Raw genomic sequence first — 23900 nt, forward strand, 5'->3', positions numbered from 1 at the left:
ACTAGAGAAAAGCCCAAGCAGCAGACCCACCACAGCCAAAAAGAAAAACAAATAAATAAAATAAAAATCATCCATAGTTCCACCATTCAGGGGTAAACCCTGTTATCATTTTGTATTTTAAATGGGGATCTTTCTTGTCTTCCTTAACTCTACTTGTGAGACTTTCCTATTTTCATTAAGCATTTCTAAAAAAGAATGTTTTTTCCAAGTTTTATTAGCATATAACTTGACATACGGCTGTACTGTGTAAGTTTAAAGTATACAGCATAATTTGATTTGTATGTATTGTGAAATGATTACCACAACGAGTTAACATTCATCATCTCATATAGATACAAAGAAAATAAGACAGTATTCTCTCAGGAAGAATGCTTTACAGATTTGCATGTCATCCTTGTACGGGCCCTTCTCTGCATGGCTCTGCCCTTAGTAAATGAGCTGCCAAAACGAGCACAGAAGAATGCTTTTAACAACCGTGCAATATTCCATTGTGTGATTATACTGTAATTTATTGAACTAATCCCTATTGTCAGGTATTTTAGGCTCTTTGCACATCTTTTGCTTTTATAGTGTTTTCTCCTCCTAAAAGTTACCTTAGTGGAGGTCCCATGTAGAGGTATTTAGTCCAAATAGTTTAGACATGTGTCTGCTGTTTGCTGATAAATGAAGTCATATAAACAAGTATTAATGGCAGCAGAGCAGTCAGTGGTGTAATAACAGTGATAGGTCATACCCTTTTCCTATTGATCACCTACCAGGCACTTGGCCAAACCCTTGATATGCTTTATCTTATCAAATCCTCACTACTACTTTGTGAGGTATTTATTACTATGTCCCTTCCCTTTTACAGATAATCTGCCTCCAATGCAGGAGATGTGGCTCCATCCCTGGGTCAGGAAGATCTCCTGGAGAAGGAAATGGCAACCCATTCCAGTATTCTTGCCTGGGAAATCCCACGGGCAGAGGAGTCTGGCAGGCTACAGTCCGTGGTGTCGCAAAAGAGTCAGACACAACTGAGTGGTGACTAAAACAATTTACAAGTAAAGAAACTGAAATCCAAAGAGATTTCCAAGGTCCCTCAGCCACTGAAGTGACTTGACACCAGGTCTGTGTTACTCCACAGCCTGTGCTCTTAACTCATGTTTTGTTGGAGTTTCGTAGTTGAAAAGCTAGACTCAATTCTCTTCCAGCGTGTACCTATGCCAGTCACTTAATCCTCTGGCACTTGGATTTTTTATCTATCAAAAGGGGGCAAAATATGAGAACCTGTCCAATGCCTCTGTCAGGATTAGTATGTGAATGTGAAGTCGCTCAGTTGTGTCTGACTCTTTGCAACCCCATGGACTGTAGCCTACCAGGCTCCTCCATCCATGGGATTTTCCAGCCGAGAGTACTAGAGTGGGGTGCCATTTCCTTCTCCAGAGGATCTTCCCTACCCAGGGATCGAACCCGGGTCTCCCACATTGTAAGCAGATGCTTTACTATCTGAGCCAACAGGGAAATCCTGTCAGGATTAGAATGAGAGGCAAGTGTGATAGAGGCTTCATAGCTGATAAATGTTATTTCTCCATTTAAGTTAATTACTCTAATCAAATTTTGTAAAAGAGTCTCCTCCAGGACACTGAGAACATTTCCCCATTCCCTACCACCACCACTGTACTTTCTGGTTTAATCCATTGTAGTAGCAACACAGACACGTTTTCCTCTTACAGTCCCACCCTAACCTCCAATCCATTAAACAGTAAGCTGTCTGCTACAAAATAGCAATGGTCAGTGTAGAGGATTTCCCTGGCTCTAACTCTTAATTGGAGTGCGTTATCTTTGGCCATAGAGACCTTCTGTTTTGGGAAAAGGACAAGGGAGTGCCCCACTGAACAGGGAGCATTAACAAACCAAATCTGTTCCATCATGCCTATCATGCCGGGTCTACATTTCCTCTGACACATGTAAAGGCGGCAGCTTTTTCCCCACCTCCAGCATCTTTTCCATATACCCAGGCCAGGCATAAACATGAGCACCCACTTCCTAAATCTGCAGTATCTGCGCCTGCTATGGCCATTGTTATTGTAGCTGCCAGTAGTTATGAGCTTTGGGTTTTTGACTGATTTGCTGGGCCAGTTTCCCTCATGGAAACTCTTGCTTGTCCTGGAACATTTTTCATTCCAGGCCCAGATTCCCCACAATGAAGGGTATCGCCATGCATGTTTCTATTTTGTATCCAGTCCCTCCCAGGGCTGAGTCCCTTAGTTTGAAGTGAGCCTCTCCTGGTCACCTTGTACTCCTGGCATCTAGTGGTTAGAGGTGAGGATCATATTAAACATCCTGTGCTACCCAGGACAGCCCCTCACAAAAAGGCTGTTCTGGCCTAAGACGTTAGTGGTGGCAGGGTGGGGAGTCTCTGCCGCAGGCCAAGAAGTAGCCTGATCCTCATCTGTTTGGGCGCACACATCCCATCATGCTTAAATCTTACCCTAGAGGAAGCAGGGTAGGATATTGGTTAAAATTTGTAACGTGTTGGGGGAGCTGGACTCAAATAGACCAGATGTGGGTTGTCATCCTGAATTCACTGTTGACCTGGTTTAAATTCTGGAGCACAGGTCAGCTACATGACCTTCAGCAAAGCATCACCCTCTCTGAGCCTCAAGTTCCCTCATCTATAAACATGGGTAAGAATCCTCACCTTTTGGACAGAGAAGGAGATTAAAGCCCCCCTCACAGGCAAGCAATGACATTCCCTCATTAAGCAAGATTGTTGAGGACCCACCATGTGCCAGTGCAGATGAATCCATCAGTGAATAGAACAGATGGAGACCCTGGGCCTTCAAGGAGCTTACCTTCTGGGAGGAAACAGACATGTCAGAATCAAACTAGTAAGTGATGTCACAGAGCACATGGTGACGCAAGAGCCAGAGCAGGGGGGTGGGCGGTGGTGGGACTAGAAGGCATGCGGCTGTTCTCCTCTCTCAAGGCAGCCTCCTCTTTGGGTTTTTCCTCCCAGCAGCAGTCACCTTGTTCTTCCCTAGCTCCAGTCCTTTCGTCTAATTGTGCTGAGCTGTACTCCTGACTGGTGAGGGTGTGGTCAGCCGCACCCACGAGCATGGCTTGGGGCTGGTTGGCTGTGAGCTGCCTCCAGGGCCAGTCAGCCGCTGACCACACACCAGCCTAGCATTCTTTATTTCTTGGGGATTCTTTCTTTCAGCATCCTTCCCCCTTCGAAGTGGAGTTTTAAAAAGACAAAATGTTTGTTTTAATCCATCCTAATTAAATTACTGCACAATTGCGCTTATCTCACACACTAGCAAAGTAGCACTCAAAATTCTCCAATCGAGGCTTCAACAATACTTGGACCAAGAGCTTCCAGATGTTCAAGCTGGATTTAGAAAGGACAGAGTAACCATAGATCAAATTGGCAACATCTGTTGGATCATCGAAAAAGTAAGAGAGTTCCAGAGAAACATCTACTCTATTGACTATGCCAAAGCCTTTGACTGTGGATCACAACAAACTGTGGAAAATTCTTAAAGAGATACCAGAACACTTTACCTGCCTCATGAGAAATCTCTGTGCAGGTCAAGAAGCAACAGTTAGAACTGGACATGGAACCATGGACTGGTTCTAAATTGGGGAAGGAGTATATCAAGGCTGTATATTGTCACCCTGTTTGGTTAACTTTGCAGACTACATCATGTGAAATCCTGGACTGGATGAAGCACAAGCTGGAATTGAGATTACCAGGAGAAATATCAATAATCTCATATATATGCAGATGAACCACCCTTATGGCAGAACGTGAAAAGGAACTGAAGAGCCTCTTGATGAAAGTGAAAGAGGAGAGTGAAAAAGTTGGCTTAAAACTCAACATTCAAAAACAAAGATCATGTCATCCAGTCCTATCACTTCATGGCAAATAGATGGGGAAACAATGGAAACAGTGAGACACTTAATTTTGGGGGCTCCAAAATCACTGCAGATGATGACTGCAGCCATGAAATTAAAGGACGCTTGTTCCTTGTAAGAAAAGCTATGACCAAACTAGACAGCATATTAAAAAGCAGAGACATTATTTTGCCAACAAAGGTCCATCTAGTCAAGGCTACGGTTTTTCCAGTAATCATGTATGGATGTGAGAGTTGAACCATAAAGAAAGCTGAGCACCAAAGAATTGATGCTTTTGAACTGTGGTGTTGGAGAAGACTCTTGAGAATCCCTTGGACTGCAAGGAGATCCAGCCAGTCAACCCTAAAGGAAATCAGTCCTGAATATTCATTGTAAGGCCTGATGCTGAAGCTGAAGCTCCAACACTGTGGCCACCTGATGCAAAGAACTTACTCACTGGAAAAAATCCTGATACTGGGGAAGATTGAAGGCAGGAGGAACAGGGGACGACAAAGGATGAGATGGTTGGATGGCATCACTGACTTGATGTACATGAGTTTGAGCAAGCTCTGGGAGTTGGTGATGGACAGGGAAGCCTGGCATGCTGCAGTACACAGGGTCGAAAAGAGTCAGGTGCAACTGAACTGAATTGAATTAAAGGTGTAAATCAGAAGTTTGCTTAATCAAAGAGCCACTCAGTCATTTTTCCTAAAACTGAGCAAATGCATGCCCTCTTCTTAAGTTGAACTCTGAGAAGGCTGGTTCCCATCTCACCAAAACCTCCTCATGATGCATGATTTGCCTGTAAACAGCAGGTGCATGCATGGTAAGTCACTTCAGTCATGTCCAGCTCTGCAACACTATGAATAGGAGCCCAGTAGGCTCCTCTGTCCATGGGAGTCTCCAGGTAGGAATCCTGGAGTGGGTTGCCATTTCCTCCTCCAGGGGATCTTCCCGACTCAGGGATCCAACTCAAGTCCCTTATGTCTCCTGCACTGGCAGGCGGTTTCTTTACCACTGGCACCACCTGGGATGCCCAAACAGTAGGTACAACCCCTAAAGTGGAAGGAGCTCGGGTTTTGGACTCACACAGATCTAGTATTGTATCCTGAACCTTAGCCTTCCTGAGCCTCGGTTTACTCATAAGTAAAATGGGAATAAACTCCCACCTTACAGGGCTCTTGTGAGGACTGGAGAGAACTTGTGAGAAGTGCTAAGCAGGGGCAGGTATATAATGGTCCCTCTGTGATCTATGGGCTTCCCTGATAGCTCAGTTAGTAAAGAATCCACCTGCAATGCAGGAGACCCCAGTTCGATTACTGGGTCAGGAAGATCCCCTGGAGAAGGCATAGGCTACCCATTCCAGTATTCTTGGGCTTCCCTGGTGGCTCAGCTGATAAAGAATCCACCTGCAGTGCAGGAGACCTGGGTTCGATCCCTGGGTTGGGAAGATCCCCTGGAGAAGCGAAAGGCTACCTGCTCCAGTATTCTGGCCTGGAGAATTCCATGGACCCTATATATAGTCCATGGGGTCGCAAAGAGTCAGACACAACTGAGTGACTTTCACTTTTCTGTGATCTATGTGGTGAACTTCATCCCTGCCCCTTCCCCTTTAGCCCCCGAGCCTAGCATCGGGTACTAAGGAAACACAAAGCCAGGAATTCTTAGAGATAGGATTCACCTAGTATAGCTCACCTGTCTGTTTTTTTCCACAAAACTGCAACAGTAGAAAATCTCTAACTCTGGGAAATTTTTCAATAAAAACATAAAAATATGTTCAATCCTATGTTCAGAACATGAAACTGAAATTAAGATGTATTTTTTCCCTGTCAGACTGATAATAATATCGTGTTGATGAGTGTGTAGGAAAGGAACTATCATATGCCTTTCTGAGGACTATCAAGTTGAACAGATTATTTGAAGGTCAATTTGGCAGTACATATCAAACGTTAAGAAGTGGCTACTTCTCAGACCAAGGAATTCTATTTAAGGAATCTGCCTTACAGAAATACCAGCACGAATACCTAAAGGATGTTCACTGAGTCAATTTTTATAATAGCCGGACACTGGAAACGATGTTAATGTCCATCAGTTGTAGGTTGCTTAAATCCATGTGGTTCATCCAGATTATGGGACACTAACACTGTAGCCATTAAAAAGAATGGGTTGACTTAAGAGGTACAAACTATATAAAATAAATAAGCTACAGGGATATATTGTACAGCACAGGGAATATAGCCAATATTTTATAATAACTATAAATGAAGTCTGATCTATAACATTTTGAATTACTATGTTGTATACCTGAAACTAATACAATATTGTAAACCAACTGTACCTCAGTTTAAAAAAAAGATTGGGTGACCTCAGGGTGATGAAAATGTTTTCAAACTAGAGGTGGTGGTTGCATGACACTGTGAATGTACTAAAGTCCACTGAATTATTCACTGAGCTGCTAAGTCACTTCAGTCGTTTCTGACTCTGTGCGACCCCAGAGACGGCAGCCCACCAGGCTCCCCTGTCCCTGGGATTCTCCAGGCAAGAACACTGGAGTGGGTTGCCATTTCCTTCTCCAATGCATGAAAGTGGAAAGTGAAAGTGAAGTCGCTCAGTCGTGTCCGACTCTTAGCGACCCCATGGACTGCAGCCTACCAGGCTCCTCCATCCATGGGATTTACCAGGCAAGAGTACTGGAGTGGGGTGCCATCGCCTTCTCCGAATTATTCACTGTAAAAGTGGTTAATTTCATATGATGTGCATTGTACCTCCATAAATTCTTTTTTTTTTTTTTAAGAATGAGTCTTATAACATGGAGAGACATGTTGAGTAAAAAGAGAAGACGTGTTTTCTATGAATGTTAGCAAATGAATAGAAAAGGTTCAGAAAGATCTCAAACAAACTTACAGCAGTTGCTTCTAGAAAGTGGACTTAGAAAAATGAGGGGATTTGTACTTAATTTTATGTACTTTTATATGAAAATTCAAAGTTAGCATACAATACTTTCAACCTGGTGGCGGCGAGGGGAAATTTGAAGTTGGTCAGGGACTGAAACCGTAACAAAGAAGGCGGTTGATGCTCTCAAGTGAAAGTGGAAAACGTCTTTCATTTTGAATCCTCCTTTTCGTGTTTTCCTCTCTTTCTGCTCTTCAGTTCCCGCCCCAGCTGGCATCAGAACTGCAAACTGAGATGAGAGAGTCTCTTGATGACTCACTTTGCTTGTTTTGACCTTTCCGTGCCTGTAGCTAATTGATTTTTAGTGCTGGAGGGATCTGGATCTGCGAGCATTAGTTTGGTCACTGTTTATTACAAGGGCTTGTTTTCAAGAGATCCCAAGGATTTGTGAGGTACTGTTAGTGAACTGTATTTGGAGCAAGTGCTTTCTTGGCCAGCCCTGGGCTGGTCCAGTGATCGTGAGCTCATCCCTGAGCCCAGAAGCTCACAGACACCTGTGCCAGCCTGCAGAGCTGTGTTGCTGTTTGAAGCTTCCCGCTTCCAGGAAGTTGTGGTTGTACTCTGAAGCCCCTTGGCAGTCTCTTTTTAAATTTTTCATATTTACTCATTATTTTTGATTGATGAAAAATTGTAAACCATGGGTAAAAAAATACCCATAATATAATCAGATTAAAACAATAGAATTTTGTGGCATTCCTTCTGTATCTTCACTCATGTGCACTTTTTCATAATTATAAAGTGTTCATGTACAGATTTGAATTCTGATTTTATTTTGACTTACAAAGAAGGGATTTTTAGCTGTTAAAACTATATCAAGAAAAAAAAAAAACCACACAGAACTCTCAGAAGTGTCCTAATGGCTAGATAACATTCTCTCAAGCAGATATGCGTGTGTGTGTGCAGGCTCTTTGTGACCCCAAGGACTGTAGCCCGCCAGGCTCCTCTGTCCATGGGGATTCTCCAGGCAAGAATTCTGGAGTGGGTTGCCAGTCCCTCCTCCAGAGGATCTTCCCAACCCAGGGATCATACCCAAGTCTTCTCCTCTGTCTCCTGCATTGACAGGCGGGTTCTCTACCATAGTGCCACCTGAGAAAGCAGACGAATTCTAATGTACTCAACAATGTTATGGATAGTTCTTTTAAAATATACTTTCTTAAATTTTATTGTTGAATCTCAAAATATTTGAAAGCTACCTTAGAAGGTTTCAGTGATGATGACTCATATTTAACATGCAAAATCAGTTCCTACCCGCAGAAGTTTCTAGTTCAGAGTAGATGACTATAAGTATCATGAAGTGTGACCATCACTATATCAGAGATATGTCCAGATGGTTCTGGGAAAGGATGGGAGAACATTGGTACAGGCTCCCTAGAGGAGGTGTTTGCATTATACCTATCCCAAGGACAGTTAGGAGTTCGCCACCAAGGCAAGGCAAGAAAAGCATTCCAGAAAAAAAAGACTGCTTGAAGGAAGCACAGCAAGTGGCAGAGCATTACATTTTAGGCACGTCCGGCAGATAACCGAGTAGAGCTGGAGAAGAGGGGGCTCATGGTTGAGTGGTAGGAGGTGATCCTAGATGTACAGACTGTGGTCAGATTACAGGAGGACTTCAGTGCCCAACTAAGGAGTTGGAACTTCACATCGAAGGCCATAGACATGTGGCCACAGCTGTGGCAGGGAACACTTGCTAAATAAGAATGTGACTTTTGAGCACAGCAACACCTCACTGCTTTGGCAACATTTCCAGTATGTGTGTTGAAATCTTCTAGGATGAAGGCTGAAGATGATACACTCAGCTTTCTTCTTGATTATTTGCATTTGTCAAGAGAAAGCACTGTGCTAGCTTGTCTCAGCTACATGGGAAGACTTTGGATGATTAGACCATCCCAAAGTCTACTAGAACCTCTTTGGAAAATCAGAAAAATAAGGTGAGAGTGGTGTCCTTTGCTGCCAAGATCGTAACCGACAGGGGAATGTGTCAGCCCCTTAGTCTTTGCGTGGCTCTTCCTGGCTTCAATCACACTGAGATCCAGGGGCTCAGATGGTGTTGGTAGAGCTTGCTGCTCCCTTCCCCCCACTGTGAACTCTCTCCTTCTTCCGTTCTGTGTGTCCCTTTATGCTCTCCTGTAGCATACACAGTCTTCTTTGTAACCAGAGTGAGTTGCTGCAAGAAACTGCTGCTTTAGGTTATCTCTTGAGCTTATGGTCCTGAAGAAACGATCGTCCGTTCTTTCTCCCATGGAGCACACAGCAAATTCCAGGGAATTAGGTCCCCTCTCTGAAGCAGGGTGGTGGGGTACTCTGATTGGTCAGGTCTGGGGGAGTCTGCCCAAATGAAGTGAGAGGGGTTACCCAAGGAGAGTGGGCTGTGTTCCCAGAAGGAGGAGAGTAGGCCTACTAGCCAGATGTTGGGTTGGTTTGTTTTTTGAAGAACATCCACTTCTGTTAACCTTTGTTCTTCTCGAGAGCGGAGGTGTCCACTGGAAGAAAACAGAGCCCATCCCTTGACTGAGAGCTGCCTGTGTGCACGCATTTGACCTGAAGTGCTCTTATGCTATGGTACACAGGGTTAGCCCAGTCTCGCAGAACGGATACTCCCAGCACGTCTCTGAAAGCGGCCACTTGCCCAATTTTCCTTAGCACGTAGGCGAGAGACAATGCCCTACTTCCCACGAGCCTCGTGGCATTTTCCTCTCCTCCTTGCACATGTCTGATTTATGTTCTGTCAGTGACAGGAAGCCGCTCACATGATCCACCCAGTCCTGCTGCCGTGCCTGTGACGGTTTGTTTTTCTCATTGTTCAGCGGTCCATCAGCTTCCGCAGTGAGAGCCGTCCCGACCTCCTGGGCCCCCGACCCTGGTCCAGGAATGCTGCCCCCTCGAGCACAAAGCGGAGAGACAGCAAGCTGTGGAGTGAGACCTTCGACGTGTGCGTCAATCAAATGCTCACGTCCAAGGAAATCAAACGGCAGGAGGTAGGCTGGGGCCCCTGGAGTTGGGCGTGTGTTTGGAACAAGGTGCACTATGGGTGAGAGCCAGGCCGCATCTATGCGCCTGTCTCCACATGAGTTCTTTACCGCATCGTCAGAAGGAGGGTGGATGGGGATGTCAGACCTTGTAAGGAACTGAGAAGCCAGCATCCATCTGGTTGGGTATGGCCCTGACTTAAAAAAAAAAAACAAAAAACTGATGTGGGGACTTCCCTGGTTGTCCAGTGGCTAAGACTTGGTGCTCCTAATGCAGGGGGCCCAGGTTCCATCCCTGGTCAGAGAACTAGATCCCACATGCCGCAGCTAAAGATCCCACATGCTGCAACTAAGACTGAGAGCAGTCAAATAAATAAGTAAATATTAGAGAGGAAAAAAAAAAAAAAGTGATGTGAAAATCTGATTTCATAAAGAAGATGAATCAGGAAGTATCTCTTTAGGATCCTAGCGTTCACAGAAATAATCACATTAATTATATCTTAATAGCACCTTCTAGAATATTTTTAAATATTCAGTTTATGAAACTTTGATCCAGTTTTATGGAAGACTTTAGTATGGAATGCAGTTAATTTCATTCCCTATAAATTTTATGCATCTGTAGCTCTAGATGGCTATGATAATATTACTTTATAGGGAACTTGTCATGTGCCAAACTGTGCTAAACACTTCAAAGGTGTATCATCTAGGGAAATCCTTGGAATATCTTTTCTAGTAGAAAACGTGACATTGGCGAAAGGAGTATTTGAGAACTTTCTAGGTTTTTGACTCAGCAGTTCTTTTCTAGGACTTTATCTGCCAGGCATACTTGTACATAGATGAAACAAAGTATGTGTAAGGTTATTCATCACAGAAACATTTAAAACAGTGCCAGAAAGAACCCAAACATCTATTATCAAGGCCTGGTTCCATAATGAATGCCCATACCTTCTGTAACTATAGAAACACAAGAAGTGTTGGCTAAGTGGATAAAACAAGACACAAAGTAGGGTGTTATAGTATGGTACTATTTATGTAGAAGAAGGAAAAATGAGTGTGTGTGTATGTGTGTGTTATTTGCATGCAAGTGAAAGTCGCTCAGTCATGTCCGACTCTTTGCGACCCCATGGACTATACAGTCCATGGTATTTTCAAGGCCAGAATAATGGAGTGGGTAGCCTTTCCCTTCTCCAGAGGATCTTCCCAACCCAGGGATCACACCCAGGTCGCCTGCATTGCAGGCAGGTTCTTTACCAGCTGAGCCACAAGGGAAGCCCAAGAATACTGGAGTGGGTAGCCTATTCCTTCTCCAGGGGATCTTCCCAACCCAAGAATCAAACCAGAGTCTCCTGCATTGCAGGCAGACTCATTACCAACTGAGCTATGAGGGAAGCCCTGTATTTGCTTATAGACGCATAAAATATTTCTGAAAAGACGTATAAGGAACTGGTAACATTGTTGACTCCTGATAGAAGAACTAGATGGCGGGAAGGAGGCGAGAAGGAAGTTTTCACCATGTGGCCATTCCTATGCTATGAATTTTGAACCATGTCGATGTATTATCTATTTTAAAAAATAAATAGGCAATTTAAAAATAATATATACACTAATAATATCATTTGCAGAAATATTAACAGTGGCAAAATTTTAACAGTGGTTAACAAGATGATATTGTGGATGATTTAAATTTTTCCTCTTCGTATTTTTCTGCGTTTTCCAAAGTGTGAGTAGTGTACATATGTAACTTGGACTTTGTGATAGTAGTAAGGCAAGATGGGAGGACTGGTTCTGCAGATGAGGAGATGATTAAGGTACAGGGTCACCCACCTAGAAAGTTGCAGAGGTGGGATTTGAACCCAGGTCTGTCCTACTCCAAAGCCCGTGGTCTTCATGCTTTCCACCCACACAGATGCCTGCCCACCGTGTACCCCACTACAGCTTCTGTGGTCCTCCTCTCCTGGGGGCCACACTGAGCTCTGGTGAAACAGACATACAAGGAAATCTGAGGAAGGTCCAGTTTCCTCCTCCAAGGGGATCTTCCCAACCCAGGGATCAAACCTGAGTCTCCTGCGTTGGCAGGCGGCTTCTGTACCACTGAGCTACCTGGGAAGCTCCCAAGGTCCAAGTAAAAATAGTTCATTATTGTGCCTACCCACGTCCTGGACTTGATAATGCTGTATAGTTATATAAGATGGCACCAGTGCAGGAGGCTGAGTCATGGCTATACAGATCCTGTCTGTATTATTTTTGTAACTCCTCGTGTGAGTCTATAATTATTTCAAAATAAAAGGTTAAACAAAATATAGAGTACCAGGAGGTCATGATGTGGAAACTTTACTGGACCTTGAGAGGGGTCGCCATGCACCGGCCTCCAGCACAGCGTCCAGCCTTCACCTGTTGCCAGGGAGCACGTTCATCACCCCACTGTTCAATAGGCCCAGGGATGCAGGTGTTCTCCACGCCTGCTGCCTTCTTCCCTCTAATTCAAAACACACGCCGTAGTCCCTGAACTATCACCACAAACATGCAGTCCTTTAATAACATTAAGTTTGCCAACAGTTTAGACTCTTAGGTGAAAGTAAAAGACTGTTCTGTGCATCATAGCTCTTAGATTAAGATGGCTTAATAGAGCCAAATTAGAGATGATTCATTTACACACATTTTCACACAGCCAGCTCCTTTGGTTTTATTTATTGTACAGTGTGAAGGTGAGAAGTAATTTAGAATGAATTAACTTCACCAGACATTTAAAGTGATAAAATATTGGATTCTTCCTACAATGCAGCCTTAACACAAGTGGCTGATAGGAATAAAGCTCTCTGTTGAGATTCACCTTCTGTTGAATAGAAGGAAGACAAATTGTGATGGCCCAGTTAATAATAATTCCATATCCATCACTGAGAACAGGCCCTGTATCATTTATTATGATTGCCATTCACAACCAAGACACAGACTCACAACCATGGCTCAAATTCTAATTATTTCACCTAAAATAACTCTGTCTTGTTCAGCTGCATCAAAATTCTATAAGTGAAAGATGACTTGTTGGATTGGAAGCATAAATGGAAACTCTTTTTCCCACAAACAGATAAGCACATTACACAGAAGTTTTGCATAATTGTTTTTTTTGTAGGTTTTAGTCACTAGATACAATTGCTTTGGGTTAATTTAATATTTTAAGAATCCTGTAAAAATCCTGAAGAAATAAGTAGATTTGGGGCTTTGCACACTGGCACCAGCATCATTTGAATTTGGTCTCATAAATGAAAGTTCAGTAAATATGTGTTATCTTTCCTTGCAGGCAATCTTTGAGCTTTCTCAAGGAGAAGAAGATTTAATAGAGGACTTGAAATTGGCAAAAAAGGTACATTCAAATCCAGTGGTCCTTTGAGTCACCTCCTGCTTATTTTCCTCTGAGTAATTTCACAGTGCTAAGACTGTACTTTATGATCACTCTTTTTATGACTAAGACAGGTCATAAAAAATTGAGAGGAACCTACAAACCAAGTAGTAGGGAAAATGGCTCAAAGCAGGAAGGCTCTAGACCTGACACCTTTAGGGCTGGCACCCATGCATGTCTCTAACGCACGTCAAAGAATACCTCATTTTAATCAGAAAGTGTTCATGAGGCCTGGCTTCACATGCATTTCATTGTCCTAGAAGTCTCACAGGCAGGACTCCCTCAGCCCTGGGAGAGAATATGCAGACGTCTGAAATTGGAATGGTGTCTTAGAGAGAAAGTTGTTTGAGTCCCATAAGTGGGTAAAGTCATTCATGAAGGCAGATGAATACTGTCTTGTAAGTTAGGGTCTTTTATATGGAAAATTGTCTGTAATCACTTTGTGTGTGGGAAGGGAAAGGAAATTCATGCCTTGTAGTCTGTATAATCTTGACAGCCATCCTGCCTCAAAAACCTTTCCATTCCATTGTCCGCCGTGGAGGCTAAAATCCAGACTTCTTCCTGTGACTCTCTCAGCTTTCTCAAAAATTAACAGGGTTGGAAAGATGCTTCCCTTCTCCTAAGTGTCCCTGTGTGTGTGCATGTGCTCAGTTGCTCAGTCATGTCCCACTCTTTGCGACCCCATGGGCTGTAGCCCACCAGGCTCCTGTGTCCATGGGATTCTCCAGGCAGGAATACACATGTGGGTGCCATTTGCTTCTGCAGGGGAACTTCCCGACCTGGGAACCTAATTTTATGCTAATATCAAGTCCCATCTGTAGCATTCCTGAGAGATGGCCATCCGAGCTTTTGTTGGATACAGTCAACAAAAATTGAGTTTTGGGCAGGGCTGAAGGTGAAGAAGATGGGGAGGACAGAGGAGGCATTTAACTCTAGGAGACCTCTTGCTCGTCATAAGTTCAGCTCCTCCTTCCTCCTCCAAGATCAACCTCCTTACCTTTTTCACTTGTATCCTTTGCTTTGCTGGCCCTGCCTTCCAGCAAACCCCTCCCTTTCATTTCAACCATCCATGTCCACCTGTCCTCCAGAAGCAAACTCAAATCTCAGTTCATTCAACAGTATTTACTACCTCCTTCTCTGTGCCAAGCACCTCATCTTTAAAATATCCCATAGCCAATCCACCTCTAATTCTCTGATCTACTAGAGCAGTTATCATCTGGTGAATTTTTGCTGCCATGTGACATCTCTCCTATTTTTAACCTTAAACTTTTTTTTTTAACATTAATTTTTCCACACCTTTTTTTTAAATCTTCCCAGTGAGCTTTATAAAACTTGAACGCAGGGACTGTGCAGTCTCAGTCTTTGCAGTGCCTTGGGTATAATTGTGTATACATGTATTATTCATGGTCAACCCAGTCAATCCTAAAGGAAATCAGTCCTGAATATTCATTGGAAGGACTGACACTGAACCTGAAACTCCAAAACTTTGGCCACCTGATGTGAAGAACCAATTCATGGAAAAGACCCTGATGCTGGGAAAGATTGAAGGCAGGAGGAGAGAGGGACGACAATGGACGAGATGGTCAGATGGCATCACCGACTCAATGGACATGAGTTTGAGTAAGCTCCAGGAGTTGGTGATGGACAGGGAAGCCTGGCGTGCTGCAGTCCATGGGGTTGCAAAAAGTCAGACACAACTGAACAACTGAACTGAACTCTGGTTTACTTACCATTAATAAGAGATGATAAGATTAGCAGAGATTTTGCCCTCTCTGCTTCAGTTTCATAGTAAAGGATACCAAGCACCTTTTTCCCCCTTCACAGTTTAAATACAGACTGATTGAAAAATAACCTAGTGGTAACTAATTTTGTACACAGTGGGAATTTTTCAAGCTGCTGGACCTTCAGTAAGGTTAATTTTTGAAACATTATACAAATCAAATCTGCTCTATATTTAGAATTTTTGCCCTTTCTGAGACGTAAGATATACTAGGAGGAAAAAAAAAAGCTTGAAAAAATCAGCTTTGGTTTATCAGCAACTGCAAAGGCTGAAGGCAATACCAGATTCTCATCTGCTCCAACCACACCCATCTGCTGTTTGTGCAGCATTATGGGAGAAGTCACTGGGGAAAGCCAAATACTCTGTTACTCCATAGGGCCTCTCAGAAGCCATTTACGTTAACAGCTTGCTTTTTCTGATTGTAAATGCGTGCTTCTATCTCTTGCCCTTCTTGTGCAGGCCTATCACGACCCTATGCTGAAACTCTCCATAATGACAGAACAGGAGTTGAATCAAATTTTTGGAACACTGGACTCCCTGATTCCTCTCCATGAAGGTATAATTTTGTTCCCAGGATGAGTCGTGACTTGTAGCATTAACTGAGTTGTCTTATAACAAGTCACGGTTATGTAATAACGTGAGTAACCCAGACTTTCCCAGCCCTGTTCATATTTTGAGTGCCTAACAAAATAAGGACTCTTGTTTGTTTCTCACCAGACCTCCTTAGTCAGCTTCGAGATGTCCGCAAGCCCGATGGCTCGACTGAGCACGTTGGTCCCATCCTCGTGGGCTGGGTAAGAAAAGTTCTCTGGCTTTGATTGAAGATGATTTTCAGTAATGTCAATGGAGTTTCATTTTTAGCTGGACTTTTTTTATAGGCAAACTTTTGGTTTCACATCAGAAAAATTAAAATGGCAAGTTTCTAGTATAATTTATCATTATATTTATTAGCCTTATCGCCTCAGAGCATAGAAACAGTTTTTTTTCTTATTGTAAATGAACTGCATTTAAAGATAACATGGCCTTTGTGCAATAAAAGAAGTAAAGGCACACATGAAATTGTTACTAGTTTCACATCAAATTAAGTAAAACTAATTAATATTCACATCACACCAAATATAGCTATTACCTCTTTCATTCTAGTGAAAATTTAAGGACAGCTTCCTGTCCATCACTAAAAATGCTTTATTGATGCTACCAAAAAAAAAAAAAATTTCCTTATGGTCAAATGTTATTTCATAAACAAGGTAATAACTAAATACTGTTAATGTTTAGCATATATCTGATCCTAAGTAACTTCTTACGAGAGCTGGGTGTTATGCTGATCTGTACCCTAATATAACCCATACCCTTTCATAATTGAAGAAATCAGTTGTGACTTTAGATGATGGTGTCTATAGATTTTTGGTTCTGGGGCTGAGTTAGTGTTTTACTAAGCGCTTACAGTGGTGGTTCAGTTGTAGTTTATTTTAGACAAGGTATGCACTTTCTGTTTTGCCACAGGCCCCACTGCTCCCTATTATGCATTTCTATTTCCCTCTGTAAGTCCTTGAGTGTTCCACCCCTGCCCAGGTGTTTTTCATTTGTTATGAAGCAGATAATGAAAGCAGATGACTTTGAAGACTTCTTCCAGGCACTATTAGGTCCCTCTGATCCACACAGTGTTCCAGAACAGGCAGGAAGCGCCACAGTAGCACTGCTAGAGTTATTCCACTATTTGGAGAGTGTGTGAAGATTATAAATCCTATTACCATGTGATTTCTGTTTATCCAGTTACACTTTATTTGTGTTTTAACCTTCCTAAACCTTCCAGCAAGTAAGCTTTGTGGTTGATCTCTTTTCTTACCTTAATGCTTCTCCATTACTGCCTTGATCAAGAAACTTTGATGGTTTCATGACTTAGCTTTAGTCCAGGAGTCAGTTTTAGCACTGAGGCTGAAATATCCCAAGGGTATCTGAAAGTCAAGTAATGTTCTAAGATGAATAATTTAGAACATGTGCCTTAATATTTCAAGAGAGATCATTCATCTTATTTTTTTTTCTAACTTTCATTTTATTATGAGCCCTGGTAGATGTCTTAACTTCATTAGCCCACAAAGAAATTTCTCTAAAAAGAGTCAGCCAGCTGGAGACAGAGGAGGTGAAATGAGATGAGAGAGTCTGCCTTACTGTTTCTTAAACTTCTTCAGTCTGTGGACTGCTTTGGTGGGAGAGGGAACAACTGCAGAATGGCACGATGACTCCTCTGTTTTTGATGAGACGGCAGTGTAGAACTATAAGGTTTCCTTAGACGTCATATACAAATTGTCTGTTCATGTGAGAAGCAAAAATGAACGCAATCTGCTTTGTTACTTTTCTTTTTCTGAAATAAATGCACTTTTGTTAGGAAATTGGTTTGATTTGAGGGTGGGTTTTGTAGCCCTTTTCTGTACTTACACCAGAGATGTTTGACCATGCCAGTCCATTGCTCTCTGGACACTTAGACATCAAATGGGAGCTTGCAGCTTGAAGAGCAGCCTGAAATTACACAACTGGCCCATTGTTACCAGATCTCATGGGAAATGGTCCTTATTTATCAGGCCTGATGAGCTGTTAAATGTTTTCCCTCTCTTCACTGCAGATGTGTCCGTGCGAGTGGGAATTGTAAACCAAGGGGTGCATCTGTTTGAGTTCTGGTCTTTTTAACAGAACAAAATAAACATCTTAGTAGACTTTGAATGAGAAAAGTCAAAGCCCATTCCACCCATGAAAAATTGATTTATTTCCCCCAAAGGAAAAAAGTGGGCAAAAAAGCTCTTTTAAACAAGTAAGCCGCCCAAGTGGGATTGCCCTGACCAGTCCTTTTGACCTTAGAATGAATCAATTGCTTTTACTTTAAAGACCTTAAAGAGAGTGGTGGGTTTTTTTCAGGGAACCACCTTCTTTACTGGACATCAGTAACCATGGGCTGGCCTGTTCTCATAAATCTCCCTTTCTCATAAAGAAACAACTTCCCAAATTACATCTTCATGCTAACATTTTTTCAGTAATAAAATAATTTATCAGAGCTACAGAGCAGCAAGTTCCCATGTTAATTTGGGTTCTAATTAAATTTTCATTCCAAAGAGAGAGTCAGGGTACACGGAAGCAAAAAAAAAAAAACAACTTTGTTCTATCACTTTTCATAATGTTAGGAAGGTAGAAAGACTTTCTTTAAAAAAAAAAGAGAGAAAGCGTTTCCCTTATAAATTCTTGATAGTCTAAATGATGGGGAATACTTCAGAACTCTCAGGGTGTGGGAAGGACAAACACACTTCAGACTAGTTTTGTCTCTAGCTAAGCAAGTAGTTTTGCTTCTCTAAACCATAATTTCTTCAATAAAAATATTTTTGGAGTAAATAATAATAGCTAGTAGCTACCAATTCTTAACTGGGAACCAACCTCTGTTAACGCTTTTTATCTGCCGTATTTTAACGTCTCACTAAAAGAGGATATTAGTATGTGCATTTTGTAGGTGAAGAAAGGCTTCTGAAGGGTCCCTTGACTAGTCACTGAGTTAGGCTTTGAATGTGATTCTCCCTGTTCTAGAGTTATTGCACTGTATTTGGAAACCAAGATATGTGTATTCTTCATTCCCTATCTGGTTATAGATCACTTGTGGGGTTTTTCTAGCCAGTGAGCTGTACCAGATAGCTTTTCATGTTATGCTCAGGAAATGAGGACCCTGTCAGGTGTGAACACAGGACCAGAGCCAGATTTGGTTGCCATGGCAGCAGGGCGGCATGGTCAGAGAGGGTAACGGCCCATTGGACTGCAAGCGGAGCGTGGTTGGGGTACTTCGCTAGATTACATCTGATGGTTACTACTGATTTGTTTCTCCATAATGAAAACATTGGCCATTTCCAAGTCTTTTTAAAAGGCAAGGAAGTGGAAATGAAGTTAAGAGGGCCTGAGTCTCTTTCTAATTAGCTCTGAAGATCTGAATTACAAGCCACAGTGCCACATGTGGGGGGGGTGTGTGTGTGTGTAAGTCCCAATTATTATTACTTTCAAACACAACATAGAGAAAAGAATTTCTGCAGCCCTTTTAAATAGACAGGTTTTTTTGTTTTCATTACATGTAAGGAAGGTAGACATTTCCAAGAAACGTTAAACTCAACAGTGAACTTTTTAAACATTACACATCTAGGATGTTTGTGTACGTGTGCATGTGTATAGGCACCAGTTGCCATTACTTCCAAATATAACATTGAGAAAGGAATTTCTGTAATTCTTTTTAATACAAATAGAGATTTCTAATAACATGTAAAGAAAGTAGACATTTCCAGGAAATGTTAAACTCGACAGTAAACTTTTTAAACTTGACTTCCATGGTATCTTGTCTGATGTCAGTCACTGAGAAAATAATTTCGATAAAAGGTGCAAAAGAAGCAGCAGAACACTTAAACTTTGACCCGTTTTTCAAATGCCGCTGCAGCTTATTTTTAAGCTGAGTTCAAAAACCATCAATTATCATCTAATCCAGCAATCCATTAAACATTGATTTATTAGTTCTTTCAAAATACAAACCTTGTCTGCTGTATGGTGGGCCTAGTGCACAGCACTGAGGATGCAAAAACGAAAGACCCTCTTTGCCACCGTCTCACCCTGAATCCTCCTACAGAACAGGCATTGTGGTAGGTGTGACTCCTAGTCCAGGGAGGGGAGCAAACACTGCAGGACCGATGGCTGCTTTATCGCCTCTGATGACCTTCTGGAAGCTGACAGCTTGCACATGAGGGTGCCATCACAGGAAGGAGTGGAAAGGGGAGATGAGCGGCCCTTGCACTGAGCCTTTGACCTTGTGTTTGCACCTTGTGACTCATGGCATATGTCAGGGAAATTAGTATTTGGCTGGAAGGAAGATGGTGGACTCAAAAGTGTTCCAGCATCTTAAAATGTATTCTTTGCAGAGGGCTTCCCTGGTGGCTCAGTGGCAAAGCGCCTACCTGCCAATGCAGGCGATGCAGGTTCAATCCCCGGGTCGGGGGAGGGCTGGAGAGCCCTGGAGAAGGAAATGGCAATGTTGGCCCTCCAGTGTTCTTGCCTGAAACATCCCATGAACAGGGGAGCCTGGCAGGCTACAGTCCATGGAATCAAAAAGAATCAGCCAGGATTTAGTGACTAAACAACAACAACAATATTCTTTGCATGGGACCGTGATATTAACCATAAGGTATATACTGGCCTGTCAGAACTAATTTAAAAGATGTTTGTAAATGCTTTCTGCATCTAATTTTTTACTAATTCTACTTTTAACTTCTTGGATTTCTTTATAATTGGTCTGCTTTGGAATCAAGTACTTTAAAACTAATGTAGGTAGAGGTGCTTGCTCTGGGCCATGCAAAGGTCTGGGCTGTGGGGTCTGACTCCTTTCTTTTTGTCCCACCAACTCTTCTAGATTAGTTTCTTATTAATAATTTTAAAAGAACCCTTATTAAAAAATATTCTTTCCTCTCACCAGATACTTTTGAAAGTTTAAGACAATTCTGTATGCATATGCAGTAATCCCCGTTTAGGAAAATTGTGAATTGTGGACATATACAGTAATTCCAGTTCTTTTGTGTCTAGCTTAGATTGACAGAAATGCAAACAAATTATTGAGGTCTTAATAATCAAGAAAGTAAACATGCCGCTAAGAAAATAACTGCAAGCAAGCCGGAGCCTAGAGAGCTATCTGTCTATTGCCTGCCATTTTGAAGATTTCATGTGTGTCTCCTCCAGCCTTGCAAACAGAGAGATGTTGGGCAGGCCTGGAGACCAGTTAGGCTTTGTTCAGTCCCAATGAGTGATGTCAGCGTGTAGCTTCAGAGCATGCTTATTTTAATGCTGCACCCCTCCTCTCATGTTCCTTTCTCAGCTACCTTGTCTCAGCTCCTATGACAGCTACTGCAGCAATCAAGTAGCTGCCAAAGCTCTGCTGGACCACAAAAAACAAGATCACCGAGTCCAAGATTTCCTGCAGCGATGTTTAGAATCCCCCTTTAGCCGAAAACTAGATCTCTGGAATTTCCTGGATATTCCAAGAAGCCGTCTGGTGAAATACCCTCTGCTTCTTCGAGAAATCTTGAGACACACACCAAATGATAATCCAGATCAGCAGCACCTGGAAGAAGCTGTGAGTTTCTTTCTTTCTGAGTTTCTTTCTTTCTCCCCTTGGTATTTCCCCAGTGGCTGTAAGATTGGGTAAATGTGTGAATGAAGGGTCCCTGGGTACTAGGACACAGGAATCTTGGATTCAGGGCTTGACTGAGGGTGGTGGTTTATTAGGGAATAAAGCATACACATATCTTGGTTTCCAACATGACTCGACCATGTTTTGATTTTGTCAATCAGTACTATTCTTAATCTGTGAAATGCAGTATTTACATGAAATGCACTCTAAAGTCCCTTTGATTCTAAAGTTTCTTGATTCTGAATAGGTGACTCTGTAATCTGTTCGTTGCAATTCCTGATTATTAGGGTAAGATCTCTGTAGAGATTTTAAATTGAATAGCTTTGTTTAGTTAGCAAATGGAAGTTGCCTTTTGCCTTTTACCGAAGCCCATTTGTGAAATCAGCACCCATTTGAAACCCAGCTGTCCTTGGCCCCAGATTGACGCATAAAGCCTAGTCAAACCTACTCACCAGCGACTGCATTGGGTATGGGGCTGGGTGGTTTGGGAAATATGGATTCTTGCCTAGCAGCAATGTAAGACCAAGAAAAATCAGATCCATATCATGGGATGTGGTGAACCATGACATTGTGCTCAGAGAGCTCAGTTCTGGTTGCAGTGCTCTGCAGGACAGGGCAGAGGAGATGACAGGCCAGAGGAGCAAACAGCCAGGGCAGAGGTATAAAGAAATGACAGGGTGTGTCATTCCAGCGAGTGCCATTGGTCAGTTTGCCTGGGGTTGATAATAGTCAGAAAACAGCAAGAGAAGGGACTGAGGGTGGTGGTTCACATTGGGAATACAGTTGTAAATATCAATTTGAGACCCTTTTCCTTTCTTGTACTTTTGTTTCTTAAGTAGCTTAGATTCAGGTTCGAATTCCAGCACCATCACTGACAAGCTGTGTGATCTTGGATATGTAACATTGCATCTGTAGCACAGGGGACAGCAGAGACTAGGGGCAGGGAATCAAGTTGGGAGGATGTTGCAGTGGTCCAGATGCATAGTCTTGGAAACCTGCTCAGGGAGTTAGCAGTGAAGACGCAGAGACCAGTTCTAATAGTTCATTCCCTGACTGGATCTGGGACAGTAACAAGCTGATAAACAGAGGTCATTGGAAAATCAATCAAAAGCCTTGAGTCTGTGGAGCAAACTATCTCTTCCCAGAGAGGGGCTTAATAACATCGGGTTGGCCAAAGAGTTTTCTGTAAGATGGTACGGCAAAAACCCAAATGAGCTTTTTGGCCAACTCAATAGTAATTAGTAACAACAACAGTAGTAAATAGTAACAGCAACAACAATAACACCTGCTGACATGCATTGAATACCTAGTAAATCATCTTCATGTGATTGTCTAATGCGTTATGTAGCTCATTTAGCCCTCATACTAACCTATGAGAAAGCTGTTCATGTTAGGGCCATTCTCCTTTTCCAGATAAGGCATGGGGGCACTAAATAATTCGCCCAAGTCTGGGCCAACAAGTAATCCAAACCTTGTCAGTGTAAACTGCCACTCTTATGACTTCTCCACTTCTTTATGCTCCTCTGCCACAGAGCTGAAAGTCTGGCTACTTTTTTAAGCCCCTCTTGTCTCTGGAACTACAGAAATCTGTCTAGCTACCAGGCTTTATGGAGGACCTCACCAATCCGGAGCTAGGCCAGTTGTCCGTGTAGGGACAGAGAAGAACAGGAAAGACTCTCCTGAGGTGTTTGAGGTGTCTGGCAGGCCCAGCATACAAACCAGGCTCCCAGTCCAGCACAATGGGGAATGCAGGCCCAAGATGAGGCCCAGCTCACTTCTTCATGTCTGTTTTTATTACTCAGAAGAGCAATACTGTGGCCTCCTCTCCATATTTCATCCCAGCAAGTGTGTGGTCTGTAGGAAAGAGAACAACAGGGAACTCGAACTAGTCTAAATAATTACTTTTGTGAAGAACACAAGCCTACTCTGAGTTTTCCAGTAAAGATTTCTTCTTTTTAAAACGCAGCATGAAAGAATAATGCTTTGTTTAAAAACAAGAAGAAAAAAAAAAAAAAAAACCAGTAAGCTAAAGTTTGAATTTAAAAACAGATAGATAAGAATATGATTGTTTGCAATACACCAGTTTCCTTAGTGTGTAAAATTCTTCAGGCAAATTTGCCAAGTTCTTCATGCAAATTTAGGTGTGAAGCATGGTATACCTGCATTTGAAAATGTCTGCAAAGCAAGTCTTCTAAATGTCCATTTACACTGTATAGGCACAGCAGTTTTTTTTCCTCCTCTTTACAAAATCCTTGTGGCATTATCCTGGATGAACAGAACTGTTTAGCCCTGTACTCTTGAATGCATCATGAATGTTTGATAACCATAAAATCCACACTACCATCGTAGCTTAACTAATATGTTCCCTAAATAAATTTTCCTCCTATGACAATTAAAAATCAGGGAACTCTAAATAAATTTCTTCTACACCAAGTATTCAGTCTTATGATTAGATCTAAAGAAAGATCTTCCTTTTTAATATAGTGTGTAAACTACCACATCTGTATTAGAATTGCTTAATAGTGCTTTGAAAGGTTGATAGAAATTTCCCCCTGAAGAGAACATCTTAAAATAGGACTTTGGATACTTGTATATTCCAGATCTGGTTGTTTAATATTTTGTATTCTAAGGATTGTTTCAGTCAGAAAATTATCCTGTAAACCATCTCTTCCCTCTGCCTGCCACTGCTCCAATTCCCTAAAAAAAAAAAAAAAAAAAACACCACTGGAATCAATG

The 23900-nt window shown here is 42.3% G+C and overlaps 1 protein-coding gene across 5 annotated transcripts in view; it reads left to right on the forward strand.

Moving 5' to 3' along the window:
- The window catches only part of ARHGEF3 (Rho guanine nucleotide exchange factor (GEF) 3), a 312995-nt gene that overhangs the window by 278280 nt on the left and 10815 nt on the right, over positions 1-23900 (forward strand). For all 5 annotated transcript variants that reach the window (XM_010851657.1, XM_010851660.1, XM_010851658.1 and 2 more), the window contains 5 exons: positions 9633-9803; positions 13093-13155; positions 15431-15527; positions 15689-15765; positions 20850-21107. In XM_010851657.1, coding sequence (XP_010849959.1) covers positions 9633-9803; positions 13093-13155; positions 15431-15527; positions 15689-15765; positions 20850-21107 — 666 coding nt within the window. The remainder of the gene's footprint in view (positions 1-9632; positions 9804-13092; positions 13156-15430; positions 15528-15688; positions 15766-20849; positions 21108-23900) is intronic.

The sequence above is a fragment of the Bison bison genome, unplaced genomic scaffold, assembly GCF_000754665.1.
Source record: "Bison bison bison isolate TAMUID 2011002044 unplaced genomic scaffold, Bison_UMD1.0 scf7180017864304, whole genome shotgun sequence".
In the NCBI taxonomy this organism is placed as follows: domain Eukaryota; kingdom Metazoa; phylum Chordata; class Mammalia; order Artiodactyla; family Bovidae; genus Bison; species Bison bison.